Here is a 20,852-nt window from a genome sequence, read left to right as displayed (position 1 = left end):
AGAGAATACGGCTGAACTCCCAATTCTACAACTTTGGCCTCCACAACTGTGCCCTCAGCACCCCCGCCATTGAGGAGGCCTCCCTGGCTTCTTTTCAGAGCTCCTTGTGCAGGGGTCAACACTGCTCTCAACTTCCCACAAATGGGAAGGGCTCCAGGCCAAGGCTGATCCCCGAGAGGGGACAATAGGACACTGAAACCTGACAGAGCCAGGGGCCTCAAGGGGACCCAGGCCTCCATTAATTTTTCAAGCTTTCATTGAGCCACATCCACTCTCAGGGGCTGGTCATGGGCATCAGGGTGCGTCACAGCAGGCCTTCAAGGAGCAGCCCACTGGCTGGCCTCAGACACAGGGTATACTCAGAGGTAAAACCAAAGGATGAAAGGAAGGATACTCTTTGTCTACTGGATCCCTTCTAGGAATCAGCCCTGGACCTAGTAATTTCCCATGTCTTGATCCTGTCAGAGGCAGGAGTTATGGTAAGTCCCACATTAGAGAAAAGGACCACCATACAGCACAGCTCCTAGAGGGTGTTATTGCTATCCCCACTTGTTCAGTGAACAGTCTTTTCCTGGGGCGCCTGTGTGGCTCAGTGGGTGGAGCATGTGACTCTTATTCTTGGGGTTGTGAGTTCAAGCCCCACATTGGGTGTAGAGATTACTTTTTAAAGGGGGGGGGCACCTGGATGGCTCAGTCTTTAAGCATCTGCCTTTGGCTCAGGTCATGATCCCAGGGTCCTGGGTTTGAGCCCTACATCGGGCTCCCTGCTCAGCAGGAAGCCTGCTTTCCCTCTCCCACTCCCCCTGCTCCTGTTCCTGCTCTCGCTCTCTCTTGCTGTCAAATAAAAATAAAATCTTTACACACACCCACCAAAGCCCTTAGCTATATGGCAGCTCTCACCCCCGGCCCTGCTGCCTGTCTGGCACACTAACTGCTGACTCTCAGTGTATCTGTTCCGTGTCCTCCGTGCCTTGCACAGGCCTGGCACACACTTGCTTGCACTCCAGTGCTTGCTGTTGACATGGATGGCCCAGTAATGGACACCTAATTGCGGGGGGCGGGGGTTCTCCAGAACACTCCTAGATGGCCCTGAGGGTCTTGGGAAGAGGAGCAGGGAGGAGGACTGCAGAGGTCACATACTGTCCAGTCCACAGGCCTCAGGTTCACAAGTTGGCACTCAGATCCTTTTTTTTTTTTTTTTTTTTAAATCGACTTTAAGGAACAGGAGGTTTGGCCAATTTCCTCAAAGTTGCTGGCCTCTCCCCAGCAGCAGAGGGTGGGGGGTAGAGGTCAGGGTGGTGCAGGCAGGATCCATTACATAGGCTAAATCAGGAACTAGAAGGAATTGCTCTGTGCCGGCTCTGTTGCCAGAGAGGATGGTTATCTTTCCAGGAAAGACTGAGGAAATCCTTAGCAGAGCCGTTGGTTTTCTACCTTGGGGAAAATGTCTGGGGCAGGCTGACGGGTGTGGGGAAGGATTAATCCAGGGGAGAGTGGGAAGGAGGTGGACGGGGGAGTTAATCCCAGGGGGATAAGGGGGTTGACAGTAAACTGTGACTAGACCCGCCCAGGTGGAGGCAGCTGCTCCCCGCCCCCTGCGGGGTTCCCCATTGTTACAGAGACAACATCCTGTTTCCCTTACTTGCCTCACTAGCCCAGGCCCTGTATCCCCTCACTCTGCTGGGGTGGGGGAGGGGGGGTAGGGATGGAGGATGGGGGATGGGGCAAGCCTCAGGCTCCAGGTCCAGGGTCCAGGGATCTCACAGCTGTGGAAACTGAGGTTGGAGGGGTCACAGCAGTGGCTTATGTGAACCAGTGCTTGGTTGGGACTCCATGGTGCCCTCAAAATTACACACTTCAGGGGGTCGCAGAGGGAACCACTGAGGTCTGACTTCCTCTTCCTTGGGTTCCTATGGCCGGTTCCCCCTCTCCCAAAGGCTCTCTAGCTGTTATAGCAAGTACGGTTCTCACATCTTAGGAGTGTATTCAGATCAATGGAGCTCTGGGGATCTGCCGCACAGGCTCTGGACAAGCAGACCTGAGTCTGGGTCACATCACAGAACCTCTACTGATCTATTCTTACATTGCTTATTGCTAAGCACTGAGGACACGGCAGCAGTTAAAACAGAGGTAAGTCCCTACAGTCTTGTGGGGGAGGCAGTTAAGCAACAAGACAAGGAAGTAAAATAAAATATATAGCATGTCAGATAATGACTTGCTGTGGAGATAAGTAAAACAGGTTTGGATGGGGAGGAGACAGAGGAGATGGGGTGGAGGAGTATAATTTTAAACAGGAGGATAGGTAACATATGGGCAAAGACTTAAGGAGGTAAGAGGTAGAGCCAGGTGAATACCTGGAGAAAGAGCTTTGTGCAAAGGAGCAACAGTAGGTGCAAAGGCCCTGAGGCAGAAAATATATCTGACACAGGGGCGCCTCGGTAGCTCAGTGGGTTAAAGCCTCTGCCCTCTGCTCAGGTCATGATCTCAGGGTCCTGGGATTGAGTCCAGCATCGGGTTCTCTGCTCAGCAGAGAGCTTGCTTCCCCCCCACCCCAGCTCTCTGCCTGCCTCTCTGCCTACTTGTGATCTCTGTCTGTCAAATAAATAAATAAATAAATAAAATCCTTTAAAAAGAAAAAGAAAATATATCTGACAGAGTTAAGGAAAAGCAAAGAATCCAGTGTGGCTGGAGCAGAATGACAGAGATAGGATAGAAGTTGAGTCAGAATGCTAAGGGAGGTCAGACCACCAAGGCCTTGTAGGTCATCATGAAAGGCTTTGGCTTTAACTCTGAGTGAGATGGGAGCCCCTGGATAGTTTATGCAGAAGGAAGGCAGGATGTGATTCATGTTTCATAAAGACCATTCTGGTCTCTATACGGAAAAGAGAAACAGGTGTGGAAAGGGGAAATGGGAACCCCAGTTAACAGGCTACTACAATAACTCAGGTGAGGAATGATGAATGCTCAGACAAGAGCAGTCATGGCGACATCAGTGAGGTAGTGAGATTCTGAATATTTTGAAAGTAGTTACCAGGATTTACTAATATGGGTAGTGAACCATGATGGGAAGAGAGAAGTCAAGAGAACGTCCAAGATTTTGGCCAGAGGAACTAGAAAGTGGCAGTTGCCACTTAGAGAGATCAGAAGGCCTGAGGGAGGGGCAGGTCTGGGTGGAGATCATGCCGTTCATTTATCTGCTGCATGACTCTGGGTACGTTGGTTTACCACTCTGGACCTCAGTATCCTCATCTTTACGATGGTTATAATAATGGCAATGAATTCACAGGATTGGCACATGTGCAGACTCAGTGTATGTCCCGCCCATGCTCCAGGGATGGCCCATGGCCAACACATCTGCTAGGGAAGCACCCGGAAGGAGAGGAACACTATGTCAATAAATCTGTGCTCTAGCTCCTCTCCCCTGCTTCCTCCAGGCAGAAGTGGGACAGGCATGTTTGTTATTTGTTTTTTTTCTTCAAGGTCTTTGACAGTTTTAGACAAGTCATGGTACTAATGGAGACTGGCGGTGGGATGTGGATAAATGTTATTCTCAAGGATGTGAAGCTTCCAAAACCCTTTGATGGCCATTATCTCTTCTGAGTCCAGAAAGGCCAAAAGTAGACCCATTTTAGGAAGTAGGAGGACGAGGTATTTAAAAACAAAACCAACCCAGGCTGTCTCTGTATCAAGATATCTCTGGGTACTTCACTTAATCTTGGGGCAAAAGTGGGTAAAGAGGGTCCTAAAATGGGTCTCCCTCTTCCTGACCTGAGTGGGAGTGCCACCCTGCTGTGTCCAACTGGGCCCAGCTACCCGATGGACGGTGACCCCACTCCTCTACCCGCAGGAGACAGCCCACAGGTCCTGTTCTACCTGTGCAGGCCCCTCTTGGCCAGAGTCTCTAGCCTGCAGCCTTCCTGCTTCTGTGGTTTGGGCAAGTGGGTCTCTCACATCGCTCCATTCCGGTTCCCTCTGCCCGTTAACTCCCACTTACTGAGTTAATAGAGTGAGTTAACAGATGGGACTAGAAACCAGAAGAATCCATGTGCCTAAGGTCATACCCTTAGAAAGTGCAGTCTGGGTTCTGTACCCAGCGGGAAGAATTCCTGCATCTGTTCCTTCCACTTCTTCCAGCCTAGCTGCCTCCGCCCCTCAATATACCAGGAGCCAGAACACAGCTGTCTCTTCGTGGCTCCCCCCACCCAGGCCAGCTATCCTAGGGTGGGACTGAGCTCAGTGGGGGCAGTCTTGTAGTGTCCGGTGACACAGCAGTGTCCCTGCAGGCAAATTCAGCCAGAGATTCATTCTGAACCACGGTTCTGACTGGTGAGAGCTACTGCTGATCGGTGGGTGTGCGGGATTGGGGGGGTTGTAAGTGTCAGGTCAGGGTGGATCAGGGGGCCTCAGAAGAAAACTTACAATTGCCCGGGGATGGAAGAAATCCTACAGGATTGAGAAGAGTTGGGGAATGCCAGGGAGCCTGAGGGTGTGAATGGGGTGGGGGATGGAAGGAGACTGGCTAAAGGAGTTGGGGGGGTGGAAATCTAGTGAACAGTAGGAGCCCCTGGAGGCTGGGAAGGGCAAACTCTAAGTCCTAGTCTCAACTTTACTCTCCCCTTGGCTTGGTGTCTTCATCGGCGCTGTGGTAAGAATCCTCCTGCCCCAGCTACCTTGCTAAGAGAAAGGGCCTCTGGAAAGCCGAAATGACCCATAAATCGAGGTGGAGGGGAGCATAAGGGTAGTGGCATAGGGGGGAGCCTGCAAACCCCAAGTTTTACGCCAGGCGAGGTTGGAGCAGGAAAGGGGCAAGCCTAGAGTCTGGATTGCCTTCACAGTCACTGACCCAGCCATGCCCGCTCCACTGCTCCCACTGCTGCTGCGAACGCTGCTGTCCCGCCTGCTGCTGCCTGCTGCCCGCCTGGCCCGCCGGCACTTCCTGCCCCTGCTGCGCCAACTGGCCCGCCGCCTAGGCTCACAGGATGTTCGCGAGGCTTTGCTGGGCTGTGTGTTGTTCATCCTCAGCCAGAGACACCCACCTGACGCGGAGGAGGCCTCCAGAGTGGCCGACCAGGAGAGGCGGGAGAGGCTAGCTCCCCTCAAATGAGGCCGCGATCCCTGACATTGGCTGTATCATCGAAAGCCCTTCTTTTGGAGCATGATAGTCCCAGCACCGTCACACAGCGCAGCCTACCCAGTGTGCGGAAGACACGGTGCGGGGGGGTACTGAGCACAAGAAGGGTCTGACCGGCAATGCCTCCCCACTGCCAGCAGGAATGACTGCAAGGATACCCAGCATCTAGCGGGCATAAAACTGATCATTACCCCCTCCCTGAATTCCTCCTCCAAGGACACCTTTCCTACTCACATCTGGTTCTAGGGAATGGAGGAAGTGACTCTCCTCCCCCAGCCTCAAATGGTGACATGAGATCCAGGGAGGGACAGGGCTTACACAGGCAAAAATGACAATGTATTTGAGAGGCAAGATTTTAACCCAGACGGTTTGTCTTCCAGACTCAGGATTTACCTTAAATAGGACCTTGGTTGCCTAGGGAGGCAGTCTTGCCCCAAGGCCCAGCATGCAGCAGGTGCTCAATAAACATTTGTTGATTGGAGTTCTTGGGATGCCATTGAAAGTCCTGTCACCCACGCAGTTCCTAGGCTCCTACCTAGGGAGAGAGTCTAAGGTGGCCAGAGGGTGGGGGAGGAGGTGGAGAGGGGGCGGGGGGGGTGGGGTGGGGAAACCACTTAAGAGTTCCTTTTGCTTCCTATCCCATTGTCCCGCAGTCCTCATCTCGTGAAGGTTGTTTCTCTTGTGTAACTTCAGTCAGTATGTCACACTGTGACCCAGCAGTCTTGGGTCCGATTTGGAGGTCTGGCTGGCCAGCTCAAGGTAAGGAGAAGAACGCCAAGTTCCTGAGTCAGTTTGGAGATTCTTCTCACCCAGTGGTGTGGGAAGAGGGAGATTTGTTTGCTAAGAGACCCCACGGGCAGCCACCCAGGGGAGCAGTGTAGAAATGCTTCCTCCGAGGGGCACTGTGTCCCTGAAGAGATGGAGTGGGGTGGAAGTGTCCAGAGGCCTTCGCCCCATTATTTCCGCCTCCCCAAAGAGCAGCTCCTAAGGGGTCAAACAAGAGTTGTCAGATTCATTTGCACTCAGCCTCCGGATAATTTGCTTATTGTTCCCAAACAATAGTCCTCCCTCCCTCCAGGAGTCTTGGGCTGTAGGTTCAGAGTGGGGAAATGAGGGATGTGGGCCTCTTTCAGAACCCCCATCCCGAGCCCGCACCGTTCAGAAGCTCGGCCCAGGGGGAGGGGGGGGGAAGCGAGGCCAGAACCGCGCGCCGCGCCCATTCTCCCCCAGCCCCGAGGGGCTTTCCGCCAAACCCCAGCCCAGCCACCCTTTGGCACCATCTGCTTCCTCCAGGGGTCCACCAAAGCCAGTGCACGTGCTCGACCCTCTCGGGAAGGCCACCTGGGGGAAGGGGCGAAATGAAGGGGGTTCCAGCTCGTGGTCCCCTAACGCCGTTCCCCTCCGGGGTCACGAGCACCTTCTCTGCAGTCTGATCCCGGCCTTCCATGCCGCCGGCCTCCCAAAGCGCTCCTCGCTCCGGAGCGGCGCGGGGCGGGACAGAGCGGGTCACCGAGCGCGGGGCGGGCGCCGGCGTAACCAGTTGCGGCCCCTCTCCCTCCGGCAGCGACATTGGAGACCGGTTAGACCCAGTGCGGGCTGCGAGCTCCCGCCATGGCCCCAGCCCCGAGGTGAGAGGGCCAGGACGGGGACAGGGGTGGGGTGGGGTTTCCGTCCTCCTCCTGCATATCCGGCAGGTGCGCGGGGAGCAGAGGCGGCCGCTGGGCGGTGGGGCGGGGGCTGCGCGGTTCCCACGCGCCCCGCGGGGACGGGCGGAGAGAGGTGGGGTTAGGGTCCCTAATTGGGTTGGGGTGGGGATATACGCGGGGTCCGGCTCTGCGGTTTCCCGCGGAGCGGATGCTTTTAACGGACATTGGAGGTCACCCCCCAACTCCTTCACCCCCGCTGCACCCCCCCCCCAACCATATACAGATGCCTCCAGGTAAGAGACATGCCCGGAGCAAAAGGTAGAGGCAGAGTTCTGGGAAATTACGCTGGGAAGACCAAGCCCGGACGGAGTGAACCTCAAGTCTTGGACCCTGACCCTCATTCTCACCCTCGAGTACACACCCACCAGGAAAGTGAGGGAAGTGAGACGAGTCTGGTCCTGAGACGGCTGGATCCTGTCTTTATTTTAAATGTGGGTGTTTTGTTCATCATATCACTTTTTTGCATTTACTTTGATTTTTTTTTTAAGATTTTATTTATTTATTTGACTGAGAGAGAGATCACAAGCAGGCAGAGAGAGAGAGAGAGAGAGGAAGCAGACTCCCTGCTGAGCAGAGAGCCCGATGTGGGGCTCGATCCCAGAACCCTGAGATCATGACCTGAGCCGAAGGCAGCGGCTTAATCCACTGAGCCACCCAGGCGCCCCTACTTTGATTTTTTTAAAAAAATCTCAGTAAAATATTATTTATCTTGATCTCTAAATTTTTTGGTGTCCCCTTAAAATTTGCAATGCAGGCAAGTGCCTCATTGGCCTCTCCCTAGTCCCAGCCCTGCCACGAGGCCATGGACACAGAGTCAGGAACAAAATGAGAATGCACAGATATAAGGCAGGTGCTGGTGACAAACAGCCAAGCCAAGCCAAACACAGATGGACACAGGCTGGGGAGAGTCGACCGAATGTGAGGTGGTGGGGCGGCTTGTGGCCTAGAATAAGGAGGAGGGAGTCTGGGACAAGGGACAGTCTCAAATAGAGTGGGGAATGGGGAGAGGGCAGGGGTGCAGCTGGATCAGCCCTTTTCACCCTACCACTGTGCCAGGGACCTGAGGGAGAAAGACATAAGCCAGGGCTGAGGGTGACAGGACTGGCTGGGCCTGGCCAGAAAAACTCGGGGCACAGGCTGGTGTGAGTTGAGGCCCTGCGGCTGTCCAGCAGAGGGCCCTGGCACCCAGCAACCATCTCTGGGCAGGGAAGGGCTCTGAAGTGGCGTGGATGCTGGCAGGGGGCCCTGGCAGGGCGAATGCCAGATGGGCTTCTCTCCAGCCGTAACAGTCCTGCCTATTGCCATCTAGTGAGCAGGCCAGGCCTCCACAGGGGTGGGGAGAGGAAACAACCTTCCCCTGTCTGGCCTGGGACCCTCACCACTTCCCTCCAGTTTCTTTCCCTCTCCAGCCCCCTCTGCACACAACCCCAGCCACTGGCCACCCGGCCTGGCCATGCCGGGCAGATCTGTCTGACCACGAAGGCCTGCCACCCCCACGGGCCCAAAGAGGGAAATGAAGGTGGGGAGAGAGACCGGGGCCAAGGAAGAGGGAGAGACTGGACAAACACAGGATGGGAATGGGGGTGGGGAGACCCAGACATGAAGCTGCCCTCGAGTCGTGGGGCAGTGCCTAAAAAAATACCACCCGTACCCCTCTTCCTGCCCTCTGTTTGGTTAAGGCTGGAGGGTGATAGTGTGTCATGTCTCTGTGGGAAGAGCCGGAAGGCTGAGAACACCCCTTGTGGAGAAGCTTGGGGACAGTCCACTGATCCCAAGTAGAAAAACTGCCCCTCCCTTCAGGGCCCAGTCTGTTTCCTGGCAGGAGAGTATGACTCTGCCTTATCCTTGATGGTAGTAAGGCTAATTGGTTGGGTGGGGTTTTTTTTTGGGGGGGGGGGTATTTATTTACTTATTTGAGAGGGAGGGAGTAGGAGAAGCAGACTCCCTGCTGAGCAGAGAGCCCAAGGAGGGACTTCATCCCATGACCCTAGGATCATGACCTGACCAGAAGACAGGGGCTTATAGACTGAGCCACCTCAGCGCCCCCTGCTAATTGCTAATTAGTGCCCGTGGCTTCTCCAGGGGACAGGTCTCTTGGGTAGTTGGGGCGAGGTGGGGTGTTGGCCCTGGGTTGGACTTTCTGTCTTCACACCCCACCAGCCATTGTGTTATCCTCCACCACTGAGGGCTGCTATGGGGGCCTTCCCCTCCCCCCAACTTACTGGCCAACCAAAAAGAGGGGAATCATTCCCCCTCCCTTGGAGGTGCAAGAAGGGCTGACCAGTCCTCAGCATGCCCACCCCTCCCACCTTAGCCCAGGGAGGATGTGGGACTCAGCAAGCCTTGGCCTCTTCCTCTGAGGACATAGGATTCACTCAGGAGGGAAGGCTGTTGGGGGCTTTTTCTCTTACCATCTCCAGCTATTTCTCAGCTCTTCCAAAGTTCTGGGTTTAGAAAGAGTGAATCTGGAGGGGCCTACAGACCTGTGCCTCTATCCCACCTACCACCCACCGCAAGACATGCACTCCCCTCCAAGTCCCAGTTGAGGTTGGTGTGGTGCTTGTGTGTGTGTGTGGGTGTGTGTGTGTGTGTTAGAGGTAGGAAAACTCATGACTCAGGTCACTGACTGTACTGATTGCGCAGAGAGGTCCCTTGGCGTGGGGGTTGGGAGAGCAGAGGGTAGGTGCGAATGGCAGAAAGTGGCAGTAAAGGTATTGGGCGCTGGAAAGGGAAAAGGTACCATGGAGAAAGTAGCGGGGTATCTGGGAGGGGAGTCCGCCCCGCTCTTGGGCAGAGGGTTGGGTGCAGGGACAGTAGGAGTTTCTGGACCCCCATCGCGGAGCACACTAGGGATGATACCCCTCCAGCCCCGGGTTCCCCATAACGGGGCAGGATTTGGTGTGGCACGGCCCTGAGGTCCTGTCTTCAAAAGTAAGGCGAGGTGTGGGCGCGGCGGCCCGGGGAAGGGGTTCGGGGGGGGGGGGGGCTCGCATCCGGCGCTGCTGGGGGGGCGTAGCTGGGGCGGGGCCGCGGCGGTGCGGGCGGGGCGTAGGGGAAGCGGCAGCGGCCGGTGGTGGGGGGAGCGAGCAGCGGCCGCGGGCCGGGGCGGGCTCAGCGGAGGGCGGGTTTGAATGTGCTCCGGCGGGCGCGGGAAGCTGCAGAGAGGGCGCGCGGATCTCGGCGCGGTAGGACTCTTTGCTAGCAGGTGCTGCCCGGGTCGGGGGTCGGGGGTCGGGGGTCGGGGGTCGGGGGTCGGGGACCGGGTGGGGGTCCAGGAACCGCCAGCGTGGAAGGCGCCTCTTCCCGCCGCCACGAGGGCAGGGAGGCCGGGCCTGGCCGCTACGCTGCGCGCAGAGGGAACGCCGCGTGGGGGCCCTGCTTCCCCCGCGCGGAGCGTGCGGAGCCGCGCTGCGTGGCGCGCCAGGGCCAGGGCGTGTGGGGACTCTGCGGAGATTGGGACCCGAGCGGGACGTGGGCCACCTGGCTCCTGGGCCTGAAACCGGCGGTCGCCGAGCTGACCTTTGCAAGGGGCGGGCGAGTGAATGGGTAATCTCGATGGATCTTGCCGGTACAGGAGAGGGGCCGCGCCGGTAACGGCACTGGGTGGGGGGGGGGGGGGAATGGAGATGCGGGCCGGCGTCTTGGAGGTGAAGGAGTTGTCTGTTCCTGGCCTCCCCTTCCTGGGCTCGTCCTCATTTACTCCCAGAGAGGACTCTTCCTTAACTCAGAACCCCTGCTTTCCTTCTTAGGGAGAGAGTAGTGGTGGGTGAGGGCCGGCCTCGGCCCTGTCACGCTTCCCAGGGCGATCCGTTTGCCTATTCCTCTTGGTAACCTCCCACTTGTCCTGCCTGTTGAGCTCTCGGTGCTGAGATGTGTGTGTTATGGGGAGTGGGGGATGCCTTACACATGAAGCTCTTGTCAGACTGGAGATGACCTCAGTCTCCCCACCCTGTTTTTTCGCTCATCTCCCAATATACAGGGCTAGCTGAGAAGCAGCCTTTATACCTACCTCTCCAACCCAGAAGGAGGCTAGAATAAGCTGCTCATTGAGTTGGAATTCCAGCGCACCCATTCACTAGCTCTGCAACCTTACACAAGTGACTCAACCTCTCTGAACCTCAGCTTCTGTTCAATGGAGACAATTTAGTACTAGCTTATGTGTGGTCGTTAGGGCAAGAGGGGAGCAGGTGGTGGCTGGCCCCACAGGCAACCCCAGGGAGTAGAGAATTTGATGCTACCACAGAAGTGTGTCTAGAGCTGGGGCGCATGAGAGGTGCTGGGGGCCTCAGGGTGTGGAGGTGCTCAGTCCAGTGGTTACTTTCAGAGCCCCATCCTGGCAGGCATACTGGGGCATAGCTGGAGGGCCACCAGATGGCTCTGAGCTGGTATCAAATCCCTGGTTGCTGCTGGGCAAAGGCAGGCAAGAACAAAATACCTGGGCTGGCCTGCTGAATGTCAGGATGTGGGCAGGGGGTAAAGGCTCCCCTGGAGTTGCACTGTGCCCAGGACAGAGGTGGGGATGGCTGTGAACAGAACATGGTAGGGTAGCAGGGGTAGAGGGCTGAAATGAATACTTTGTTCAGCCTAAGGCAGATTTTGCTAAGGAAGGGGAGATACTCTATTCTCTCCACCCCAGCTCCCATATGGGTTGAAGCTATACCAGTTCTTTTACTTACTGCCAGGAATCTTGCCTGTGGGGGCGTGTGTGTGTGTGTGTGTGTGTGTGTGTGTGTGTGTAGCATGGGGTGTGCTGAGGTGTGAAGCTGGGAGTTCCCTTCCCTGTGTGTGTGTGTGGAGCATGGGGTGTGCTGAGGTGTGAAGCTGGGAGTTCCCTTCCCTGCTACCTAATAGAAAATCTGAGTCCTGAGCCTTCTCTGGCAACCCCCGAGGGTAGATCCGTCTTGCCCCCATCCTTCTTAAAAACATAAAAACTGTTGTTGCCATTCTGTCTGCCCCCGCCCAGTGACTAGAACAGTGCCTGGCTAGCTTGCAGAGGTGCTCAGTCAATATTTGTTGAAAAGATGAATGGGGGGCACGTGGGTGGCTCAGTCATTAAGGGTCATGATCCCTGGGTCCTGGGATGGAGCCCTGCATCCAGCTCCCTGCTGAGCGGGGAGCCTGCTTCTCCCTCTCCCACTCCCCCTGCTTGTGTTCCTTCTCTCACTGTGTCTCTCTCTGTCAAATAAATAAAATCTTAAGAAAAAAAAAAGATGAATGAAGAAGCCCTCTGCCAATTCGGGAGGTGTGTAGGTGTGCTTCTCCTGTCCCCATCCTGCAACACCCTACAACCCACGCATGGGCTGGGGGGCTGAGGAAGGCCTTTGGAGAGTCTGGAGTTCATTCAGGGAGGGCTTGAGAAGAATTATGGGGAGGGGAAGAAAAAAGCCCCCTGAGGATGTTGGGGGATCCCTGGTGGTACATGTCCACGTCTGCCTGTCTTCAGGCTGGGACCTGGAGCACGGGCTGTACCTGCAATTGCCCCACCCCCTCAGCTCCCCTGCTGAGGCCGCTGGGTCTCTTATCTCCCAGGCTTGCTACGGGAGCAGTTTTTATCTCCTGGTTGTGTGTGTGTAAGAGATTTCTCAGAATGAGGCCGATCCCTCCCACAGCAAGGCCTGCGGGGTTCTCTCCGCATCCGCCCTCTGCCACTTTATTCATTCTGGACCCTTACCCAGGGGGAGCCCATGGACAAGGCCTGCTGCCGGAGCCTGAGCTAGGACTACCTCCCAAGGACTGCCCAGGCCCCTCTGAGCCTTCTGCTGGCAAGTCTGGGCATCTGGTGAGTGCTGGCCCAGACCTAGGCCCAGGCCCAGGTGGTTGGGGAAGCAGGCCTCACCCTGAACAGCAGACCTGGCTCCAGAGCTAGGCCCGCACGTGGGGGATGTGCCAGCACACGCCTGCCTAGCTTGCTGTGCTACCCATAGGGAAAGCTGTCTCATCTGGTGCCAGAGTGCCTCTCCTACACGAGTGGGAAGCAGGAGAGGGGATACTGAGGGGGGAGGCTAGGAGCTTTAGGTCAGGCCTGTGCCCCTGCTCCTCCAATCTTCCCTTCAAGTTTGCTCTCAGAAAGGGGAAGAGGACAGGGGCCTGGGAGTGAGTCAGAGAGGAACCAAGGGGGGATGGGGTGACCCTGGGGCCAGGACTGGGGACGAGGGGGAGGGGCAGGCTTAGTTGTGGGAAGGGCTGTGTCCCCACATGGTAGTGAAATGTTTTCCTAGAAACCTGGCCAGGAACTAGGAAACCCTTGGGCAGTGACAAAAAAGGAAGGTTAAAGTGCCCTCTGCAGAGAGGCTGGAGTCTGGGGTCCCTCCAGGAGGGCACAGGAACCCCAGAGCCCAGTCTTGCCATGACTGCAGCCCCCCCCACCAGAAGGTGTGAAGGTCAGACTTGCAGAGAAGGGCTGGGGAGAGGCATCTCTGGCTTCAGTCCTCTTTCCCTACAGGCTCGCGGTTCTGCTGCTGCTGCTGTAGCAGCAGCAGCTGCGGTGAATGTTTGTTTTGTGCCCTCCCTCCTCCCCTCGCCCTCTTTGCTCTGACTCCTGTTTCCCTCCTCCTGTCCCTCCTTCCCTTCCATTATCATTGCAGTCCCTGACCCCTCTCATCCTCTTCCCTTCCTTCTTTGCCAGGCCTTCCCTCCCTCTCGCTCATACTTCCTCCTCCTCCTCCTCCTCTCCTGCTCGCCACGATCCTGTTTCCCAGCTTACAAACTGCTTCGGCTGCTGGATAAAAATAGCGGTGGCCAGGCTGGGAGCCAGGTAGAGCCTGAGCAGGCAGGGGGCCCCACAGCGCTGGCCACAGGGGTCAGATTGAACAGTCCCAAGGGGCTGGGCAGGGAGGGGGCCCTTCTGGACTCTTCAGCTCACCTGCTCTGTGCCCTGCCCGCTGCCTACCCCACGAGAGTCTAAAGAGGTCTATGGGGAAGCAGGGCCAAGACGTGGCCTCACACTGCTTCTGCCCCCAGCAAGCACCAGAAGGAGGGAGCTCTCAGCCAGGCAAAACCGAGAACGCTGTCACCATGACAACCAGTCACGAGCCTCAGGACAGGTAAGGACCTGGGCTGGGCATCCAGGGGAACTGACATGGGTCTCCAAGGGGGGCTGGGTGCTGCGTCCTTTGGAATTTGGGATTTCCACTGTTGACTGGCCTTCCGGCAAAGCAATGTGAGTCAGGTCTGTCTGAGGGGCGGAGGCCATGTGTGCCTTCACTGGGGTGCCTTTGGGGAGGGCTGGGATGGGTGGGCGGTGCAGCCCCTCCCTGGCCTCTCAGTGTTTCCACTGTTGCTTTCCAGCTCGCTAGCAGCTTCCAGCTCCTCCTCCCATCACTCTGGGGAAATATTTGGCGGCACCCCTCGTTCCAGAGCACATCTGGCAGAACTGCCCTCTCCCTCTGGCCTGGCGTTGAGCCTCTGCCTCAGATGACCCTGGCCTACACTGGTCCTTGAGCTGACCTTGCTCACTCCCCACCTCTGGAACCTATTAGCTCCTTTAAATTAGACCCACCACCATGATCATGCGTATGTGTTTGCAGCGAGAGAAGGCTGTAGCTTGGTTGAAGCTCTCCAAGGAATCTGGGAACCAAGATAGTTGATGAGTTCTGCCTGCCTGCGGTCCCAAACTCCTTCAGCCCAGGCCCCCCAACCACATCCTCTCACCCCTGCCCGTCCCGTCTTCCTCCTGTGCCAAAAAGGCTGCCAAACGAGGCCACCTCTGGCTGTGGGACCTCGGGCACGTAGCTTAATCTCTCCTCGACCATTTCCCACCTGTAAAGTCGAGGTGGGGTTTATTTGGATGGGAGGGAATTTAAGGAGACCTAGTAAGGACAGGCCCCAGTTGGGTGGCTCCCTGTTTCCTCCGTTCCCAGGCTGCCTGTCCTGTCAGAACCTCACGATCGGTAGCAGTTCTGGAGCCCCTCTCGCATCTCCGTGCATCTTGGTGCCCTCCTCCAGCCCTGCTCTAACCATCTGTTCTGGGCAGCCTTGGCCAGGAGCTTCTCCCTTCATTCTGGGCCTCTGAATCAAGCCCTCAGCTGTGTTCTTCAGGGTCGTGGGTAGATGAGGCGCGGGGGCCGTCGGGGGCACTGTATTGGAATGGCTCAGAAGGCCACACTCGGGCACTCAGCCGGGCCTTTCCTGTGTGAGGCCAGACCCTGCACTCTGGCCAGATCTGTTTCTTCCCTGCCCTGGGCTTTGTCGCTGCCACTGGGGCAAGAAAGCAGGCATTCGCTGTGGGGAGGATATGGCAGACACATTTGGAGACTACGTTGGGAAGGCCTGGGGCTGCCTGGGGGAGGCTGGCCCATCCCACACAGGCCCTGAGGTGTAGGGCTTTGGGGCAACACCCCGGCCAAAGCTGGGAGGGGGGGGGCACTTATTTACTCCTGGCGGCCCACATGATGTCCAGTGGCCTCATATTGCCTGGCCTCCCCTGTGTGGTGTGACCTACAAAGCTAGTTCTGTCTGGACTGGGGAAAAACAGCTCCCTCACTTCCCAGCCACCCCAAGTTACCCCACCCTCCTGTCCCACTAGGTCTGGAGTGGTCTGGGAGTTTCTTGACCTCAAACTCCTCTTTGGGGAGCCACACAGTCCCTGCCCAGACGGCATAATCACTTCCAGCCTGCCTCGTGGGGGTGGAAGACACTGGGCTGTTTCCTCCCTCACCCGCCCACCCCCAGCCTTCAGCAGGATTTCCAAAATCACCTCCGGATGTGTGGGTCACACTGGTTCCCAAGCCTGCAGGGTCCCCCGAGTCTTCGGGGCTGAGAACCAAGGTCCTGTTGGCCTTGCCTTTCAGCCTTGTGTCCCTCCCTGGCCCTCCTCCTCCTATGGACTTGTCTGCCCTTTTCCCTATCCCAGAACGCTTTTCCTTCCACATAAACCCATAGGAAGGCTCAGGCACATGGAAATAAACACGGTTGCCTGTATCCTGGGACAGCGGGAGACCCCAAAGGTTGGGGAGGGAAGGAGTTTTTAGGTTTGATCTGGGAAGGAGGGTGGGATGGTGTGTCACTTGGCCCCCTTTTCCTCTCCCATCCTCAGGTACAAAGCTGTCTGGCTTATCTTCTTCATGCTGGGTCTGGGGACGCTGCTCCCGTGGAATTTTTTCATGACAGCCACTAGGGTGAGACTGGGGGGATGGGGTTCCAGAGGCCACGTAGGGCCTGGCTGCTGTGTACTTGGGAGTGCCAGGAGCGAAGCCTCAAGGTTTCTGTCTTGCAACCCCCACAGTATTTCACAAACCGCCTGGACGAGTCCCAGAATATGTCCTCAGTCACTGCCGAGCTGAGCAAGGACACCCAGCCCTCAGCCACCCCCACAGTGCTCTCCCCAGAGCGGACCTCGCTCAGTGCCATCTTCAACAATGTCATGACATTATGCGCCATGTTGCCCCTGCTGTTCTTCACCTGCCTTAACTCTTTCCTGCATCAGAGGTGAGCGCCAGGGCCCCTGGCCTGACCCCTCGCTACCTCTCGCTCTCCCTGGGCTGAGCCCCGCGCCTCACTGCCCTGGCCTCTGGGCAGGATCCCCCAGTCTGTTCGGATCCTGGGCAGCCTTATAGCCATCCTGTTGGTGTTCCTGATCACCGCCGTCCTGGTGAAGGTGCAGCTGGATGCCGTGCCCTTCTTCATCATCACCATGGTCAAGATCGTTCTCATCAACTGTAAGCAGGGCTGGGAGGGAGCAGAGATCTTCCCACATCCCCCCACCCATCCTTCAGACCCACTACCACAGTCAGCTAGGAACAGAGCCCCTTCCTCCCCCTGGAGGGGATGGATGCCATTGGGTGATCAGGGCTCCAGAGACCCGAGCCGGTGCGGACCAGGGCTCGGGGGTGGGACAGAGAGGGCCATTTGGTGTCACAACTCCTCTGGAACCTGTGTTCCCACGGGCCCCTGCTCCCCCCCCCCCCCCCCCCCCGCCAGCAAGTCCCAGTCTGCTCCCTCTCCCCTGCTGATGCCCGCCTTATGCCTCCAGCGTTCGGCGCCATCCTGCAAGGCAGCCTGTTCGGTCTGGCTGGCCTCCTGCCCGCCAGCTACACTGCCCCCATCATGAGTGGTCAGGGCCTGGCAGGCTTCTTCGCCTCAGTGGCCATGATCTGTGCCATTGCCAGTAAGTGTTGCCGCCTGTCTGTCTGCCTGCCTGCCTGTGGGTCTGGTCATGGGGGTGGGGGGGGGAGCGGGGACAATCTCTGCACTCTCACATGCTCCCCGCAGGTGGCTCAGAGCTGTCAGAAAGTGCCTTCGGCTACTTCATCACTGCCTGCGGGGTTATTGTTCTGGCCATCATCTGTTACCTGGCCCTTCCCCGACTGGTAAGGAGGTGGAGAAAGTCTGGGGGTGGAGGTGGGGTGGGGTCCAGGGCTCCCAGCCAGTGGTGTTCTGGAATCCAAACCTGGCATAGGGGGGTGGAATTCTGGATCTTCCATCTCTGAGTCCACTTCCCCTATGCCCCTCACTTGGCAGGAATTCTATCGGTACTACCAGCAGTTCAAGCTCGAAGGGCCTGGGGAGCAGGAGACCAAGTTGGACCTCATTAGTAAAGGTCAGAATAGCCTGCAGAAGCTGGGGTGGAGGGTGGCCTGCCCAGCACGGGGCAGCCTGGGCGCAGAGGGCAAGAAGGAGTGTGCCATATTGGCTAGTGGTGATAAGCCAAAAGCCAAAGCGAACTGGGGTAGGGATGACAGGAGCAGTAGGAAATAAAGGCTAGAAAGCTGAAATGGGCGAAGAGGCTGGATACCCTTGAACTGTCTGAGGATAATGGGAAAGCAATTTCAGATTCTTGGAATAGGACCTGAGGTTCCTGGGAGAGGTCAGGACCCCTGGGATTTGTGCGGTGGGATTTACAGGTCTGGGAGGTATGGGCTAGGTATTAGGGTATGACTCTCTCCCGGGGAAGGGGTGTCCACCCCGAGCTAACCCCAGTCCTTTGCGGGAATGTTTGTGTCCTCTCTTGTTATTTGTCCTCCCTGCAACTTGATGTTCCCACAACCTGGGACTTTCCCCCCCTCCCCCACCCCAGGAGAGGAACCAGTAGCAAACAAAGAAGAGTCCAGAGTTCCAGCCCCCAACGAAGGCCACTCTATCCGAGCCATCCTCAGAAATGTATGTGGGGCATGGGTGTTCTGCCCTCTGCCCCTTACCCTCTTTTTCTCCTACTTTTGCCCCTCCTGACCCCTGCACTGTCCATCCTCTCCCTTTCCTCCCTGAGACTGGCCACTCCCCTGTATTCTGGTGTGTGTGTGTGTGTGTGTGTGTGTGTGTGTGTGTGTGTGTGTGTCGGGGGCTGGGGATTCTGGGTTCTTTGTTGCACAGCTGCTATGAAGACATGGGCCTGGGTCCCTTCCCTCCAGATCTTAGTCCTGGCTCTCTCCGTCTGCTTCAACTTCATGGTCACCATCGGGGTATTTCCTGCCGTGACCGCTGAGGTCAAGTCCAGCATCGCGGGCACCAGTGCCTGGGGTGAGGACACCGTGGGCTCCTAGGATGGGGGCAGACTGGGGCTAGAGCAGGTTTGGGAATGGGCTTCTGTCTTCCTGGCTAAACTCTCCTGGTCCATTTGCCCTTCCCTGGACTGGAAACATGTCCTCCATTTTTACAGCTGGGGAAACTGAGTCCCAGTGAGGGTCAGGGTTGCTGAATCCGTTTCTCTGGACCTCATAACCACCCCTGACTCTACTCTTCTTTTTCCAGGAGACTACTTCATTCCCGTGTCTTGTTTCTTGACTTTCAATGTCTTTGACTGGTTGGGCCGGAGCCTCACCGCTGTATTTACGTGGGTAAGTGGGAGAAAGAGATGCCCAGCCCCTGTGCAAGGCTAGAGTTCAGCCAGAGACCCAGAAAGGGAACCAAGAAAGTATGGTGGTAATGGAACCATGCTTTTTTTTTAAAAAAAAAAAAGAAAGAAAGAAAGAAAGAAAGAAAGAAAGAAAGAAACCAAACCAAGACGTAATCTATGTATAGCAAGTTCTGCTAGTCTTCAGTGTACCAGTTACTGGCCACCCCCTCCAACACCCGTATGTAATCACCAGGGAGGTCCAGATACAGAACATTTCCAGCCCTCGAGACGGCTCAGCCATGCCCCCTCACAATCAGTACACCCTCGGGGTGACCAGATCCATTCAGATCCCGAAGGGCCCCGTGTGGAGCACTGGGGGCCAGCCCAGGCTCAGGCGCCCCCTGTTCCCCTGTAGCCTGGGAAGGACAGCCACTGGCTGCCAAGCCTGGTGCTGGCCCGGATGTTGTTTGTGCCCCTGCTGCTGCTGTGCAATGTCAAACCCCGCCACCACCTGGCTGTGGTCTTCGAGCACGACGCCTGGTTCATCATCTTCATGGCCGCCTTCGCCTTCTCCAATGGCTACCTCGCCAGTCTCTGCATGTGCTTCGGGCCCAAGTGAGTGGGGACCCTGGTGGCATCAGGCAGGACCTAGAGCTCCAGGGTGGCCACTCCAAGGAGGGAGAGGGGGCACCGGGAGACTCCCGGATCCTGGATGGGCATGTAGGTGAAGGGGTTGTGGTGGAGGGCGGGGCACCCCTGGGTACCGGGGGGGAGATGTGGGAAGGTGGGATACAGCCCCCATTACACATTCCCCCAAGAGAGAGAAGCCAGATTGGAGGTGGGAAAGTAGGACGGTTGTCAGCAGAATTCTGTGCTCAGGCAAGTCTCCACATCACAGATGCTCTGGGGGGCGAGCGAGGCTGGGGAGCTGGAGGGTTCCTGGGGCCATTCTAAGGAAGCCTTGCCCTCCCGCCTTCAGGAAAGTGAAGCCGGCTGAGGCAGAGACAGCTGGAGCCATCATGGCCTTCTTTCTGTCTCTGGGCCTTGCACTGGGGGCTGTCTTCTCCTTCCTGTGGCGGTATATTGTGTGACCATGGATGGACAGAAGGACTGCACTGACCACCTGCTCCTTCGGCCTTTCTTCCCCTTGAGGGATGGGCAGGGGAGGTCTGGAGGTTTTCTCTTTATACCAGCTTCTGCTTTCTCACGGCCTGTTCTGGGCCTGGGTGTCCAGGCCCCGAGGAGGGAGCCTCTACAGATGGACAGTGGGGACATTGTGAGCCTGAGGGTCAGAATCAAGGGAGGGCACGCAGGCTCTGCATCTGCTCAAGTCGCCCTCAGCCACCCTCCCCCCCTCCATCACCACACTTGGCTCTGACTGATCCCTGCTTGAGTACGGCAGCAGAGACTGGTAGGCTCAGAGAGAGAGAGTATATGTGTGTGTCTATCTGTTCATCTGCCTATATACCAGCAGTGGTTAGGGCCCAGGACTGTCTGTCCAAGGTCCCATTGGATAATCTTTCCTTATTCTCCCCATGTGCCTCCTCCCCCGCCATTTCCATGCCCCTCCCCTGCTCCATGCCTTGTTCCTACCAGTCATGCACCCTGTACAGTTGCCATTTTACTGCCTTTTTTTATATTCAACAGAAACCAGGTGCCTTCAGAGGCTCTCTGATAAAATAAACCTTTTTCTTTTTTTCCTCCTTCCTCCAAGGCTCCCTGTGTCCTCCAGCCGCAGCTCCATGCCCTAGAGAGGGCAGCGGGATGGCAGTGTGAATCTGGGGGATGAGCATGACCCAGCTGAGCCCTGGCCAGCACTGGGCCTGAGTCCAATGGTGGGGGTGGGTGGCAGTTAGTCCTCTCAGCCTCAGAGGGGCTGCAGTGCCCCCTGCTGGGGCCACAGAGGAGGGACAGGCCTGGAGCCAGGACACCCAGACTGCTGGCGGAGACTGAAAAAGGCCGTTTTTCCTTTGCTGCTCAATTCCTTCTTTCACAGGACTGGGCGTAGAGACAGTGCCCCATCTTTCTTTGGTCTTCACTGCCACCCTCACCTGTCCTCACCCCTCAGTCACAGGAATAAACCTGCACACCTGGCCCACTCCCTGCCTCCCACAAACATCCCCTCCCCTGGCTGCACTCCCATACCTCCAGGCAAGAAGAGGCTGCAGCTGCCCGCCCCCTACCACCCATCTCCAATCTGGCACTCTGCCCTGACACCTGGGGGACACAGGCCTGTGTGTCCTTG

General features: G+C 57.0%; 2 protein-coding genes across 9 annotated transcripts; both read left to right on the top strand.

The window, feature by feature from the left end:
• Positions 1 to 396: 396 nt before the first annotated feature.
• Positions 397 to 5,478, top strand: MYMX (myomixer, myoblast fusion factor). 4 transcript variants are annotated; one of them, XM_047733575.1, is made up of 3 exons: positions 397 to 479; positions 3,287 to 4,326; positions 4,836 to 5,478. In XM_047733575.1, the coding sequence occupies exon 3, from the start codon at positions 4,850 to 4,852 to the stop codon at positions 5,102 to 5,104; it is 255 nt and encodes an 84-aa protein (XP_047589531.1). In that variant the 5' UTR covers positions 397 to 479; positions 3,287 to 4,326; positions 4,836 to 4,849; the 3' UTR covers positions 5,105 to 5,478. The 4 variants fall into 4 exon arrangements, with proteins under 4 accessions (XP_047589531.1, XP_047589530.1, XP_047589529.1 ...); XM_047733574.1 differs by lacking the exon at positions 397 to 479 and adding an exon at positions 2,813 to 2,946; XM_047733573.1 differs by lacking the exon at positions 397 to 479 and having other exon boundaries at positions 2,813 to 4,326.
• Positions 5,479 to 6,740: 1,262 nt separating this feature from the next.
• On the top strand, positions 6,741 to 20,314 carry SLC29A1 (solute carrier family 29 member 1 (Augustine blood group)). Of its 5 annotated transcripts, none has more exons than XM_047733567.1 (14): positions 6,741 to 6,759; positions 12,513 to 12,616; positions 13,798 to 13,880; positions 15,872 to 15,953; positions 16,061 to 16,263; positions 16,354 to 16,493; positions 16,808 to 16,942; positions 17,047 to 17,144; positions 17,296 to 17,374; positions 17,852 to 17,934; positions 18,183 to 18,291; positions 18,523 to 18,608; positions 19,023 to 19,222; positions 19,587 to 20,314. In XM_047733567.1, the coding sequence occupies exons 3-14, from the start codon at positions 13,852 to 13,854 to the stop codon at positions 19,696 to 19,698; spliced, it is 1,356 nt and encodes a 451-aa protein (XP_047589523.1). In that variant the 5' UTR covers positions 6,741 to 6,759; positions 12,513 to 12,616; positions 13,798 to 13,851; the 3' UTR covers positions 19,699 to 20,314. The 5 variants fall into 5 exon arrangements, with proteins under 5 accessions (XP_047589523.1, XP_047589528.1, XP_047589526.1 ...); XM_047733572.1 differs by lacking the exon at positions 6,741 to 6,759 and adding an exon at positions 9,905 to 10,022; XM_047733570.1 differs by lacking the exon at positions 6,741 to 6,759 and adding an exon at positions 9,951 to 10,042.
• Positions 20,315 to 20,852: the final 538 nt, after the last annotated feature.

This window comes from Lutra lutra, chromosome 6 (assembly GCF_902655055.1).
Source record: "Lutra lutra chromosome 6, mLutLut1.2, whole genome shotgun sequence".
NCBI classification, from domain to species: domain Eukaryota; kingdom Metazoa; phylum Chordata; class Mammalia; order Carnivora; family Mustelidae; genus Lutra; species Lutra lutra.
This window is presented reverse-complemented; position numbering and strand designations above follow the sequence as displayed.